The 15,599-nt window shown below is 45.3% G+C and overlaps 1 protein-coding gene across 7 annotated transcripts in view; it reads right to left on the bottom strand.

Annotated features, from left to right (window-relative positions):
• Positions 1-15,452, bottom strand: part of LOC129858337 (pro-neuregulin-2, membrane-bound isoform-like) — a 47,232-nt gene extending 31,780 nt beyond the window's left edge. For all 7 annotated transcript variants that reach the window (XM_055927492.1, XM_055927491.1, XM_055927494.1 and 4 more), the window contains exon 1: positions 13,661-15,452. In XM_055927492.1, the coding sequence (XP_055783467.1) occupies positions 13,661-14,069 (409 nt within the window). In that variant the 5' untranslated portion in view covers positions 14,070-15,452. The remainder of the gene's footprint in view (positions 1-13,660) is intronic.
• Between the last annotated feature and the right edge of the window lie 147 nt (positions 15,453-15,599).

Raw genomic sequence — 15,599 nt, 5'->3', positions numbered from 1 at the left:
GTGAGTCCGAACAGGCCCCCATTAACGTCAACGAGGCTGTAGTGGAGCGGGTCGAGAGTTTCAAGTTCCTTGGTGTCCACATCACCAACAAACTATCATGGCCCAAACACACCAAGACAGTCGTGAAGAGGGCACGACAATGCCTTTTCCCCCTCAGGAGACTGAAAAGATTTGGCATGCGTCCCCAGATCCTCAAAAGGTTCTACAGCTGCACCATCGAGAGCATACTGACCGGTTGCATCACCACTTGGTATGGCAACTGCTCAACATCTGATCATAAGGAGCAACAGAGGGTAGTACGAATGGCCCAGTACATCACTGGGGCCAAGCTTCCTGCCATCCAGGACCTATATAACAGGCGGTGTCAGAGGAAAGCCCATGAAATTGTCAGAGACTCCAGTCACCCAAGTTCTAGACTGTTTTCTCTGCTACCACACGGAAAGCGGTACCGGAGCGCCAAGTCTAGGACCAAGAGGCTCCTCAACAGCTTCGAACCCCAAGCCATAAGACTGCTGAACAATTAATAAAATCGTAACCGAACAATTTACATTGACCCCCCCTCCCTTTTGTACACTGCTGCTACTCTCTGTTTATTATCTATGCATAGTCACTTCACCCTCACCTACATGTACAAATTACCTCAACTAACCTGTACCTCCGCACACTGATTCGGTACCGGTGTCCCATGTATTGAACCTCATTATTGTTATTCTTATTGTGTTACTTTTTCATTATTACTTTTTATTTTAGTCTCCTTTGTAATATCTTCTTGAACTGCACTGTTGGTTAAGGGCTTGTTAGTAAGCATTTCACGGTAAGGTCTACACTTGTTGTATTTGGCGCATGTGACAAATAAAGTTTGATTTGATTGGATTTGATAATGATCCCCTCTCTATATAATACAGTCTCTCCTTAAACTGAACATCTCTCTCCCCATATACTGTCCTCTCCCCTTCTCTCTGACAATGAATCAAAGACATCTGGGAAATATTACATACACACACTGTACACACATGCACACGTACACACCTGGCACTGACACCATACATAACACACACACCACAGATACTGAGCAGGCCACAAGTTTAACACTTCTAGCATATTACAAATGCATCTTGATTTTCCAGACCTGTGTGTATGTGTGTGTGTGTGTGTATGTGTGTGTGTTTGTGTGTGTGTGTGTGTGTATGTGCGTGTTTGTGTGTGTGTGATGCTGAACTTGCTGAGCCTAGCCTTCTGTATCACTGAGTGATCTGAGGATTCCGCTGTTAGAACACTGGGGCAGTGCCCAGCCTGAATAGAACACAGTTGGACCAATCGCGCATGGTCAGTACTCCACTGGCCAATCAGACGTGACCAGCACTCACAGGCTTTCATCAAGGGGTCCTTCTCTCAAGGTCAGCTGACGCTAACACTGCCTCCCCTCTCCTCACTTCACTCCGCCCCATCTCCTCTCCCCCTCTGCTTCTGTGCCTTCAGAGAAAGGCATCAACAGAATTGATCTGATTTTTTGCTAAGCTTGATTCAATAACAGAGAGTGATATGAAAGCCAAATCAATTAGAGCTGTTAACAGGAGAGTGTGTCACAGAGCCAAGCCAACTCATGGTGAGGAACACAGCACATGGACATATGGAGGGAGGGGATCTATAGACCGGGGTGTGAAGGCGATACCACAGTACATTCATCAAATCCACATGTCAGTGCTGTGTGATTGTTTGTGTGAATGTGTGAACATATGTGAGTGTTGTGTTCTGCATATGTATCTGTGTGTATGTGTGTGTGTGTGTGTGTTCATGTATGAAAAGAGAGAAGCACTTCTATCTCAGTCTCAGATCGGTGTGATTTCTGCAGTGCAAAGCTGTCACCATGGAAACCAGAGAGGGAGAGGGAGCAAGAGAGGGAGAGAGAGAGGCAGAGGGAGAGAGAGAGGCAGAGGGAGGGAGAAAATGGAGAGAGAGAGGCAGAGGGAGAGCGAGGGAGAGAGAGAAGGAGAGAGAGAGAGGGAGAGAGAGAGGCAGAGAGAGGAGAGAGAGAGGGAGAGAGAGGCAGAGGCAGAGGGAGAGAGAGAAGCAGAGAGAGGGAGAGAGGCAGAGGGAGAGAGAGAGAGAAGGAGAGAGAGAGAGGCAGAGGCAGAGGGAGAGGCAGAGGGAAAGAGCGAGGCAGAGGGAGAGGGGGGCAAGAGAAGGAGAGAGAGATGCGCATTTGCAGTCCTGCTCTTGAATGATACACTGGCAGAATAGGCCTGTAGATCTGGAGCACATAAAAGAACTAACCTCTGTACAGACAGGAGCAAACCTGAGTGGATGAAAGCCTGTAACTGAGTGTGAATGAGGGTGTGTGTGTGAGAGAAAGATTCATGTCATGAAGAATCCCGCTGGTTGAATCAATGTTGTTTCCACATAATTTCAACCCAAACGTAAGGGCATTTTGTCTTTTTTTCACCCAACTTTTAACCTAAATCTAACGACATGGTGACACTTGTTGTTGATTTCAGTTTGAATTTATGTTATTTGATCACTCAATCAAATCAAAACTAGATGTTGAACTGACATCTATGCCCAGTGGAATGTGTCCCAGAGTCCCTCCATGACATGTTCTATCTCTCTCTCGCTCTCTCCTTTTCTCTCTGTCTCTGTCTCTTTGACACCAGAGTGCATGTCAATCTCTCCCTGTCTCATATATCGATTGCATTGCTATTAGACGTACATTTGAACCTCAACAGTATCTCCTGTTTACATGTAGACCTAATCAAATCTCTAAGCTCACTGTAGCCTGGGGAGAGCAGTATGCAAGACTATTGAGGAGCACATGTCAGGGGGATCACACACACACACACACTCCAAGCCTACAAGGATAAGCATGGCTATAATTACATGTGAGGACACCGAGGTCCTAATAATAATAAAAATATATATTTTGTATTACGGGTCAACATTTAAATATTACTCCCAGTGTTGGTCAAAGCTCAGAATGCTTATATTCTTTATCTGACTCGGTTCTATTCATACCTGCCTCTTTGGGAACAAGTGGAATCATGAACAGTGGTTTGGTCCTTACAATGCATAGGGAAAGTATTCAGACCCCTTGACTTTTTCCACCTTCATTTTTGTTACGTTACAGCCTTTTTCTAAAATTCATGAAATAGTTTTTCTCCCCTCATTAATCTACACACAATTCCCCATAACGACAAAGTAAAAACAGGACTTTTGAAATGCTTGGAAATTTATAAATTTTTTAAAACTGAAATATCACGTTTACATAAGTATTTAGACCCTTCACTTGGTACTTTATTGAAGAACCTTTGGGGGCGATTACTGCCTCAAGTCTTCTTGGGTATGACGCTACAAGCTTGGCACACCTGTATTTGGGGAGTTTCACCCATTCTTCTCTGCAGATCCTCTCAAGCTCTGTCAGGTTGGATGGGGAGCGTCGCTGCACAGCTATTTTCAGGTCTCTCCAGAGATGTTCAATCAGGTTCAAGTCCGGGCTCTGGCTGGGTCACTCAAGGACATTCCGAGACTTGTCCCGAAGCCACTCTTGCATTGTCTTGGCTGTGTGCTTAGGGCCATTATCCTGTTGGAAGGTGAACCTTCGCCCCAGTCTGAGGTCCTGAGTGCTCTGGAGCAGGTTTTCATCAAGGATCTCTCTGTACTTTGCTCCGTTCATCTTTACCTCAATCCTGACTAGTCTCCCAGTCCCTGCCGCTGAAAAACATCCCACAGCATGATGCTGCCACCACCATGCTCACCGTAGAGTTGGTGCCAGGTTCCCTCCAGACGTGATGCTTGGCGTTCAGGTCAAATAGTTCAATCTTGGCTTCATCAGACCAGATAATCTTGTTCCTCATGGTCTCAGAGTCCTGTAGGGGCCTTTTGGCAAACTCCAAGCGGGCTGTCATGTGCCTTTTACTAAGGGGTGGCTTCTGTCTGGCCACTCTACCATAAAGGCCTGAATGGTGGAGTGCTGCAGAGATAGTTGTCCTTCTGGAAGGTTATCCCATCTCCACAGAGGAACTCTGGAGCTCTGTCAGAGTGACCATCGGGTTCTTGGTCACCACTCTGACCAAGGCCTTTCTCCCCCGATTGCTCAGTTTGGCCAGGCTGCCACCTCTAGGAAGAGTCTTGGTGGTTCCAAACTTCCTGTGTTCTTGGGGACCTTCAATGCTGCAGAAATGTTTTGGTACCCTTCCCCAGATCTGTGCCTCGACACAATTCTGTCTCAGAGCTCTACGGACAATTCCTTCGACCTCATGGCTTGATTTTTGCTCTGACATGCACTGTCAACTGTGGGACCTTATATAGACAGGTGTGTGCCTTTTCTAATCATGTCCAATCAATTGAATTTACCACAGGTGGAATCCAATCAAGTTGTTGAAACATCTCAAGCATGATCAATGGAAACGGGATGCACCTGGGCTCAATTTCGAGTCTCATAGCAAAGGGTCTGAATACTTATGTAAATAAGGTATTTCTGTTTTTTATTTTTAATAAATTTGCAAACATTTCTTAAAACCTGTTTTCGCTTTGTCATTATGGGGTATTGTGTGTAGACTTATGGAAAACATTATTATTTAAAAAATTTAGAATAAGGCAGTAACGTAACAAAATGTGGAAAAAGTCAAGGGGTCTGAATACTTTCCTAATGCACTATATGTTATCCTGCATCTCCTGGATTTGCCTTTTTAGAAGCACATTCACCACTCTCTCAAACGGTTAACACCGCACTCTCGCGTCGCAGTCCGAGGGCCTGAGACATGAAACAAACTACCTCAGCTTGCAGTCGGCTTTCAAAGTGGAACTGACAGCGTTTTAACTACAAACTTTCTAAGAGGTTTTAAAAATAGGTTGTATTTGACTCAATGTTCCATCACGTACACTAAGGCATTGTTGACAGAATAGATGGATGCAGTTCAATACATGATTCATATAATTCACCAATACATTTCTTGGTAAACCAAAAACTATTGATATCAGGTTGTAAATCACAGCGGGCCTGGTACATTGTTTGCTGCCTCCATTCAGGATGCACTGTTTCAGTTTCAAAGACTCAATATTCTGGACAAAAACGGACGAACGTAACTAAGGCTGGGAATATCAATACAATCAGACTAGCAAGGGCAATGATTACAAGTCAGTTATAACGTGGCTAATAGACTAGCATAAAAACACGGAGCCTAACGTTAGCTAGATAGCTAGCTGCTAGGAGGATGTAATTTCATGCCATTGGAGGAGTGGGTGAGGGACTGATTTTTTCCCCTCATATAGTTTCTCGGTGGCTATACACAGCGAAAGATGCAGGTGTCATTTGGTTAGCTAGCAAGAACTTGAACAACTTTTATCCAGTTAGCATATCTCTTGCATTCGCACATTCACTCTCATATAAACAGCCTAACCAGCTCTGCTACGGCGAGTAAAATGTTCAGAGTGAGGTGTTCTTTAATTTGTATCTGGAAGTAGCTAGCTAGCAAGCTAGCCAACTTCAGCCAGTTAGCTTGTGTGCTTGGTTGGGACAAGCATGTATCGGCAGGCAAGCTGCAGAAGGACTAGTCAGATACAATTCCCCATCAATGTTGACGGCTAACTAGCTGAAACAGTTTGAGGGGGTATATCTAATGTTCCTTCGTTAGATTTTAGTTCATCTTGCTCTGGCTAGCATTAGTTGTTGATCTTGTTGTTGTTTATATGCATACTAAGGAAGAGAGAGCCTACATTTCCATGGCTGTTTGATCAATAGGACTGTAAAGTTCTCAAATGTAAGAAGACCCCGTGTTCTTTACATATTAGCAGAAATCCATTCAGGTGTATTTTGTGGCTTTTGGCGAATGGGTACTAATGATCTAAATTTGTGCTGTTGTAACTGCCTGTAAACACACAGTCCAGTTCAAAGTGAATGATGGCAGGCTCGTGTGGCAAATGGCTTGTTTGTATAAAGGCCTACTGTAGCTCTGATTGGCTATAGCGCATTAGGTCTGTGTAGACTCCAGTCTTGGACCAGATATAGAAATAACACATATGGGATCATGTAGTAACCAAAAAAGGGTTAAACAAATCAAAATATATTTTAGATTTTAGATTCTTCAAAGTAGCCACATTTTGCCTTGATGACTGCTTTGCACACTCTTGGCATTCTCTTAACCAGCTTCACCTGGAATGCTTTTCCAACAGTCTTGAAGGAGTTCCCACATATGCTGAGCATGAGTTGGCTTCTTTTCCTTCACTCTGTGGTCCAACATATCCCAAACCATCTCAATTGGGTTGAGGTCAGGTGATTGTGGAGGCCAGGTCATCTGATGCAGCACTCCATCACTCTCCTTCTTGGTCAAATAGCCCTTACACAGCCTAGAGGTGTGTTTTTGGTCATTGTCCTGTTGAAAAACACAAACCAGATGGGATGGTGTATCACTGCAGAATGCTGTGGTAGCCTTGCTGGTTAAGTGTGCCTTGAATTATAAACAAATCACTGACAGTGTCACCAGCAAAGCACCACCACACCATCACACCTTCTGCTCCATGCTTCACAGTTGGACCACACATGCAGAGATAATCCGTTCACCTAGCGTCTCACAAAGGTTGGAACCAGAAATCTCAAATTTGGACTCATCAGACTAAAAGACAGATTTCCACCGGTCTAATGTCCATTGCTCGTGTTTATTGGCCCAAGCAAGTCTCTTCTCTTCTCAAATCAAATGTTATTTGTCACATACACATGGTTAGCAGATGTTAATGCGAGTGTAATGAAATGCTTGTGCTTCTAGTTCCGACAGCTTCTAGTTCTTAATGGTGTCCTTTAGTAGTCGTTTCTTTGCAGCAATTCAACCTCTGAACAGTTGATGTTGAGATGTGTCTGTTACATATTTGGGCTGCAATCTGAGGTGCAGTTTTTCTAAAGAATTTATCCTCTGCAGCAGAGGTAATTCTGGGTCTCCCATTCCTGTGGCGGTCCTCATGAGAGCAAGTTTCATCATAGAGCTTGATGGTTTTTGCAACTGCACTTGAAAAAACTTTCAAAGTTCTTGACATTTTCTGGATTCACTGACCTTCATTTCTTAAAGTAATGATGGACTGTGATTTATCTTTTCTTGTTTGAGCTGTTCTTGCCATAATATGGATGGTCTTGGTATTTTACCAAATAGGGCTATCTTCTGTATACCCACCCTACTTTGTCACAACACAACTGATTGGCTCAAATGCATTAAGAAGGAAAGAATTTCTGCAAATTAACTTTTAACATGGCACACCTGTTAATTGAAGTACATTCCAGGGTACTACCTCATGAAGCTGGTTGAGAGAATGCCAAGACTGTGCAAATCTGTCATCAAGGCAAATGGTGGCTACTTTCAAGAATCTCAATTACTGCCACGATGGTTTGAAGAGATTCGGGAGACAGGCGCAGTAATGTGTAATAGTTTTTTTTATTCATCCCAAATTACGGTGTGCCGTGCAAAGCCACGGGGACGAAGACCAAACAAACACATAACAAAACCACAGGGTTGAAACCCAAACAAAAGAGCGAGGAGTACACTGAATAAATAACACATGCATACGATGATTAACACACAGGACGAGACCCGTAATCATCTACTCAATCCACAAGGGCATGAAAGCCCAAAACACACAGCACAGGTACTCACACGCAGCAACGGACATTGTGAAAATAATCGACCCCCCAATGGAAACCAAAGGGCACATATATACAAATACAATCAGTGTGAATAGGGGACAGGTGTGCGCAATGAAAGTTCCGGAGGGATCCGTGACAAATATAAAATACATTTTGATTTGTTTAACACTTTTTTGGTTACTACATGATTCCATATGTGTTATTTCATAGTTTTGATGTCTTCACTATTATTCTACAATGTAGAAAATAATAAAAATAAAGAAAAACCCTGGAATGAGTAGGTGTATCCAAACGTTTGACTGGTACTGTATGTTTTTATTCGGTTTTATTTACTGCAGTCTCTATTAATTGTACAAACGCACGACCACTTTCCCACTCTACATTGCTATAGAATTTTGACAAATTCCTTCCTATACGTAAAACCCAAACATTCTACGAATTTATGAAAACGTGAAAATGACAGTATCTAAATGCTCCTTTGTCAGATTTTTTTTTTAAATGTCAGATTTTTTCTGGGGGTGTCTTTTTTATGTGATTTCATGTTGCTAAAATGCTGTCAGTTCCACTTTAAAACTGACCCGCGACTCCTGCCATGTCTACAGACAACCCCCAAACAAACAAAACATTCCTTTCGAAGAATGAGTGCACAACTGGTAAATAGTCGCTTATAGATAGGCTATGTCAGTCAGTCAGGTGTCTCGATGCCGGCAGAAACGTATATTTCAGTAACGTTGAAGGTCTCTGGTTAGTATTACTTAGCCAGCTAGAAGGATGAAGTAAGATGCTAACGTTAAACAGAGCCAAACTCAGCAGGAGCTAAAAATATGCTTCTAAGTTCTCACAATAACTGTGCTTTACAGAGAGTAGGCTACTGAGTAGGCTAGTGATGTGGTGCTCAGTGGTGAGGCTGAGGCTTGCTGTAGTGCATGCAAGAGGAAGCAGAGGAAGCAGAGGATGAGGAGGACACATAGAGAGAGAGGAAACAAGCAGAGGAAGAGGAGGACACAGAGAGAGAAGAAACAAGCAGAGGAAGAGGAGGACACATAGAGAGAGAGGAAACAAGCAGAGGAAGCAGAGGAAGAGGAGGACACATAGAGAGAGAGGAAACAAGCAGAGGAAGAGGAGGACACATAGAGAGAGAGGAAACAAGCAGAGGAAGAGGAGGACACATAGAGAGAGAGGAAACAAGCAGAGGAAGAGGAGGACACAGAGAGAGAGGAAACAAGCAGAGGAAGCAGAGGAAGAGGAGGACACAGAGAGAGAGAGGAAACAAGCAGAGGAAGCAGAGGAAGAGGAGGACACATAGAGAGAGAGGAAACAAGCAGAGGAAGAGGAGGACACATAGAGAGAGAGGAAACAAGCAGAGGAAGAGGAGGACACATAGAGAGAGAGGAAACAAGCAGAGGAAGCAGAGGAAGAGGAGGACACATAGAGAGAGAGGAAACAAGCAGAGGAAGAGGAGGACACATAGAGAGAGAGGAAACAAGCAGAGGAAGCAGAGGAAGAGGAGGACACAGAGAGAGAGAGGAAACAAGCAGAGGAAGCAGAGGAAGAGGAGGACACAGAGAGAGAGAGGAAACAAGCAGAGGAAGCAGAGGAAGAGGAGGACAGAGAGAGAGAGAGAGGAAACAAGCAGATGAAGAGGAGGACACATAGAGAGAGAGGAAACAAGCAGAGGAAGCAGAGGAAGAGGAGGACACAGAGAGAGAGAGGAAACAAGCAGAGGAAGAGGAGGACACATAGAGAGAGAGGAAACAAGCAGAGGAAGCAGAGGAAGAGGAGGACAGAGAGAGAGAGAGAGGAAACAAGCAGATGAAGAGGAGGACACATAGAGAGAGAGGAAACAAGCAGAGGAAGAGGAGGACACATAGAGAGAGAGGAAACAAGCAGAGAGAGAGCTTAGTACCGTTGTTCCCAAACTTAGAAAATGTTGACTAATCTTAACAGACAAGTGAGGAACTTAAAGAAGATATGTTTCAATATGAACATCTCCACATGGCTTATCTTCCCTATAGGTGTACATTCAAATCTTATCAACATGCAAACAATATAGTTCTAAAAATGTCCCACGTTTTGGTTACGTCGCTGATGCTACATGTCAGTGTGAATCATTTCTCATATTTCCCTCCTTTCAGGGGTATAACATTATAAAGCTAATAGGCTATGTGTTTGTAGATGGACTAAGGTGAATGAACCTACAGCAGCCAAGTTGATCATGTCTGGGGTCATTTTTGCTTGATTTTTTTTCTTTTTTCTTGTATAGAAATGCAGTAAATCATCTTCCGGACCTCACTACAACTCAAACCCTGGTTACAGTCCCGAGGATAAGCTACTGTACAAGATTCACTCACTGTCCCCCTAATATGGAAAGCCTGTTGTGTGAGAAAGGAGAACAGGGAGTGTGGGATTGAGGGAACGGAAAGTGGAGGAAGAGAGAAGGAGACAGATTTTGTCGGGTATTGGGGAGGTAGGGAGAGGTGAGAGAGGGGGAGACAGAAATAGAGAGAGAAAGAGATTGATAGTATGTGTGTGAGAGAGAGGAAGGAATAGAGGATGTGTGTAAAAGAGAGAGGGGAAGATAGGTAGAAACAGGGGGATATGGAAGAAGAGAGAGGGAGAGAACGAAAGAGAGAGGAAAAGCGAGAGAGGATGAGCAGAGTTAGTGATTAATAGTTGATGAAGCGCTTGCGGGCAGAGCGGTGGGGAAAAGCTATTCTCTCCCTCCTCTACCCCTCTCGCTCCCTCTTTCCCCCCTCCTGACAGGGTTCTGAGTCGTGTGCAAGCCATGCTACCACCTCTCCCTCCCCGACTACCTCTCCTCCTTCCATCTATCTACCCCTCTCTCTCTCTTACACTCTCTCTTGCTCTCTAACCTCCACACCTCACTTTTTCTCTGTCACCTCTCACTCATTGCTCCCTCCATCCCCCTCGATCACCTCTCCCCCTCTCTTTCATATTTATCTATCCCTTCATTTCAGAGACACACTTCTCACTGCGGGGTTCTAAATCTTCTAAACCTGCATAACAGACAGTTTTCTACTGATTAGAGGATTGAGGCATTGATTCCATACATCTTCTGTGAAGAGGTAGAGATTCTAAAAGAGAAAGAGAGATAGAGAGAGAAACAGAGAAAGATAATCTCCCATACTTCCTCGGAGAGAGAGAGAGCGAGAGACAGAGAAACACAGAGAAACAGAGACAGAAAGGGGTGTGGCAACCATCCTTGAGCATGGGATGGATGGATGCATGGCTGAGGAGGGGGACACGAAGGTACCTTGCCTTTACAAATACAATCATCTGCTCTTCTCATGGTCCTTCTAAAAAGCCTTGTGACTTGGTTCAGTTTGCACTGAGAGACAGGAAAGGATGAGTGCTGTTACATTATTCGCAAACGCACTGGGAGGTCTGGAATGATGTCCACACACACACGGACACACACACACACACACACACACACACACACACACACACACACACACACACACACACACACACACACACACACACACACACACACACACACACACACACACACACACACACACACACACACACACACACACACAAAGCAGGAGCAGTGCTTGTACAGCTTACCTGAATGTGTCTGATACAACACACATCTGTAGCGGTAGCAGGTGGCTGATGGGAGAACCATGTTCACACCAATCCTGATAGGATTCTAATAGCCAGGTCTTAGAAGTGATTATACCACATACATGCACATCCTCAACGCAGACCTCAGATGACCTCTAGGCATCTAGACACACACACACACACACACACGTGCCCAAGCATGTGCACACGCACAGTAACTGTAATCAAGGAACAGCAGAACAGTTTCATGTTTCTAGACCACAAATGACAGTAAAACTGGTCTGTATGTAGCAGACGTGAGTTGGTCATGGTCACGTGACTAGGTAGCCCCTCCTGCGATCTTCAAAACCAGTGTCAGCCCTCGGACCCAAGAGGGAATATCCTCTTGGTCTAATGGTCTAAGACGTTGGTTGCTCTTGTGGGAGACCCAGGTTCATATCCCGCGTTCCTACGTGTCACATATACATCCTGCTTACAGAAGGACACACTTACACTCAAACCTCAGTCAGTGTGCATAATTTATACAAGCCCCAGAAGTCTCTGCTAAAGACAGCATGCTGATGCATTTGCAGCAGAGCAGCAGTTCTGTGGTATGTGTGAGGCCGTAGCTGAGATATAACACTGCTCTATAGGGACAGAGAGAGAGAGAGACACTTGTGTAGATAGTCAGAGCACTGGAGCCTGACTCTCTGTACATCTGGGACTTTGCATAGATGAGGTTCCAGTGGTGAGTCGAGTCTGTCTGTGTCACTGTTGAGTCATGGAATTGTGGTCTTTGATGGCAGCATCTGAGTAGCAGATTACCTACAATACTGTCATCCCTCTCTCAGCAAGCAGAGTTGACACTAAACCAAATAACAAGTATAGCACTTTAGCTGCAGACAGGGAATGGTGCAACCATACAGAAACACACAGCTGACAGAGACAAACACTCCAAGCATCATGTTGTCTTCTCTCTATTATGAGCACTGATAGGTGAAAATGGTGGATAGGTTTCACCTGCATCACTTTCACCTATCAAGGCCTTTCAGATTAGTGGTCATGGGGGCAATGAGAACGAGTTGAGGAAAGATTGTTTATTTTCTCATCATGGATTCTACTCAGAGGTTAGGCACACTATACACTGTCCATGGTGCTGAAATGTTGTCAGGAAGATCTTAATGTTAGCCTTGGCTAGAGACCAGGGGCGGCATGTGTCAAGCATCTCAGAAAAGGAGTGCTGATCTAGGATCAGGTATTTCCTGTACATGGAATCTTATTAATCGTGATATAAAAGATTAAACTGATCTTAAATCAGCACTCCTACACTAAGATGCTTGATACATATGGGCCCTGATCATACCGGTGTTGTTTCATCATGCCAAAGGTGATGAGCTGAGCAAAGAAAGCTTCAGTTCTCCAGAATATTTGGACACATCCAGAGAATTTGTCACAGAGAATAGCAGATAATGTAACTGATGGTTTAAAGAGGCAATAGGCCACTGTCTTACTCTTATCATGCACGACAACAAATAAAACAGACTGAGAATGGATGGATGCTATTCAGAGGTCAGAGAATATGAGCTGTCCACGGTGCTGAAACATTGTCATGCCTCTGATCTTTAGTGAAGGGCCCTAAGGGACCAAATATCCACCACCTGATCTAACAGCACCGACCGGTTAGGACTAGCTGGTTGGTCCCCCTATTTCCTGTCACATGGTGTCAGTCTCCATGCTGTTTGAGAGCTACTGACATCTGAATTAATACTGATGGCTATTTGAAATTAAACGGTGTCATATTCTGTCAGATTCACTCCATATTCTCTCTCTCGCTTTCTCTCACTCTCTTTCTCTCACTCTCTCTCTCTCTCTAATACCTTGTCACCCCATTCTCAGACATGGAGTATTTCACACACACACACACACACACACACACACACACACACACACACACACACACACACACACACACACACACACACACACACACACACACACACACACACACACACACACACACACACACACACACACACACACACACACAATGAGGCTTTTGTACAGCGTCTATGCTCCATCTTTTGACTCCACATAGCCAAGCAGGCCAATATCTTACCAACATGCACACTATGGATGGTATATCATTTTCATATTGATGGATTGTCCATTTCAAATCAAAGTGCTTTATACATGATAATCGTCTCACTCGTCACCAAGTATAGCCTATTCTACATCACTCTTACCTATATCCTCATGTACTACAGTCTCTAGGACATCTGTCTCACACATCCATGCATGGTCTGATGTGCTCGAAAAAAATGCACCGTCTTGGTTGTGTCACCAGGACATGGAGAATTGAACCGTGTCAATCATCACCTATAAGCACCCACAAGGAGGCCGGAGACTCCTTATATCACCGGGGCATTAGCGTGCGGCCCTAAAGCGTCCAATAAAAGCTAAACTTACCGCAGTCCTCACACAACACGCTCTCCACATCCTTCTTCAGGTCCGTTCCGCTGGCGTCCAGCGGAGCAAACGATGCCTTGAATACTAAAGGCTCGCCTGTTGGGTCCATGAAAAATATATATCTGTGGTTCTCCTCCACAGTGGTGCACGGGGCCTCGGAGCTGAAGTCTCCGACAGTCACGAGCTGCTCCCGCTCGAGCCCGCCGCTGTTCACGGGCCACACGTCCAGCACTTTGACATTTACACTGTAAGGCTCCCGAGAGACGTTTTCCGGTGAGGAGCGCACCTCGCCCTCGATGACCACGGCAGATCGATACGCCTGGTCCTGGAGGGAATTGAGACTCGGGGCGTAACAGGCAAAGGAGACCCCGATGACCAGCATGGAGAAATGCACCGGATCAAGCCTCATGCCGTCGGCCGTGGCTCGGTTGCTGCAGTGCTGGGGCGGCTAAGGGGCGCGGATGACGGAGCGGGGTTGAAGTGGGAGACTGCGAATAGGCTCCGATAGCAGGGCAGAGCGGCAGACCTTGTATAAGTGTCCATGCCATCTGTGTCTGCCGCTTTCCCCATAAACTTTCAGATGGGGACACACCAGCCTAAGAAGCGGAAACGGCCCGGTTCTGCATGGTTAAAAATGTGGTTGCTGCATTCTCCTTCAACACAATTTTTTTCTCCTGAAACGCAAACCAAGACTCGTAAATTACCCTCTACTCGAAACCAGAGGTTCTGCATGAAGCCTCTACAGTCTATCCTCTCTCTCCAACAAATGTCATCGCATGGGTGGGCGCATTGCCTTTCTATAACAGAAAATGATTGTTCGATTCCGCACACAGAAAAAAAAGCATAAATACACAGACAGACACACACAAGGTCGGGCTTCTTGATCCACGTTCAGAAGTGTAGAAATATCGGATGCCTTTTCGGTAAAACGGAGACTACAGAAGACAGCGGTTATCTGGTTATCCAGTTAGGCGATGCAACAGCGCAATCCCTCCAGCCGCGTCCCTTGCACCCCTCAAACGCGAACGGCTTATGTGAGCAAACATCACCTGCTCGGCCACTGGCGTCGGCTGCCACTTCCTGCGCAAACACTAATGACCGGAGCCGCGCGCCCAACACACTGGCCCAACACCCCTCAGACCACTGACAACAGGTCAGAGAAACCGCCCGAAGTCAGAACCATGGACGACCATTATAGCAGCAGCATATGGTTCGGTTGCGGTTCGGTTTAAAATGATGGGATCAACCAAACCCAATACTTAGAAGAGTGCGTACTGAACTACAGGGCTGGCTATTCAGAGACAAGGCTACACTGCGGCTAGTGCGATGACTAACGCTGCGAAAATGTCTCAATGGTTCCAGTAGTAGCCTATAGCACGACAACCTGTAAATTGGAGACCTCTCTTTCTGTCAAATGACCAAACCACTGGTTACGATGCAGCTAGCGCCAAACAGGTAACCCTCACGGAACGATGCCCAACAACGGCTTCACCTATTTGAAAGGCACTGGGTTCTGCGGGCATGTTCATGCAGAGCAGGAGATTTCTGCACCGAGAGAAAATTAATCATGTGTGTGGTGGTGGCCGAGTGGCTCAGCGTGTGGCCACATGTGGGAATATCGATTAGGTCAACCAGCATCGAAGTAATACGGAAGCCACATGTGCCAAAAGGATACTCGTTATCTTTGTACAGGATAGGTGGATGCCTTTAAAATATGTTGTTCTCTTCTCAAACCCTTAACAGTGTGACGAAAGCTTGGTCATACACATCTTCACAGTGGTGGCTGACAAGTTATTCTCCTCCCTCTACCGTTCCATCCCTCCCTCCCCCCTTCTCCCCCCCAATCAATCAGTCACTTAATTCATTCAAGATTCCCCCACTCGCCCGTTCAGAGCGCGAGCTAGCCGTCCTTGCTTAGAGGTCAGAGAATTTGCGCTGA

This window comes from Salvelinus fontinalis, chromosome 6, assembly GCF_029448725.1.
Source record: "Salvelinus fontinalis isolate EN_2023a chromosome 6, ASM2944872v1, whole genome shotgun sequence".
NCBI classification, from domain to species: Eukaryota; Metazoa; Chordata; class Actinopteri; order Salmoniformes; family Salmonidae; genus Salvelinus; species Salvelinus fontinalis.
The sequence above is the reverse complement of the archived record's forward strand: the minus strand, read 5'-3'. Positions and strand labels throughout refer to the sequence as shown.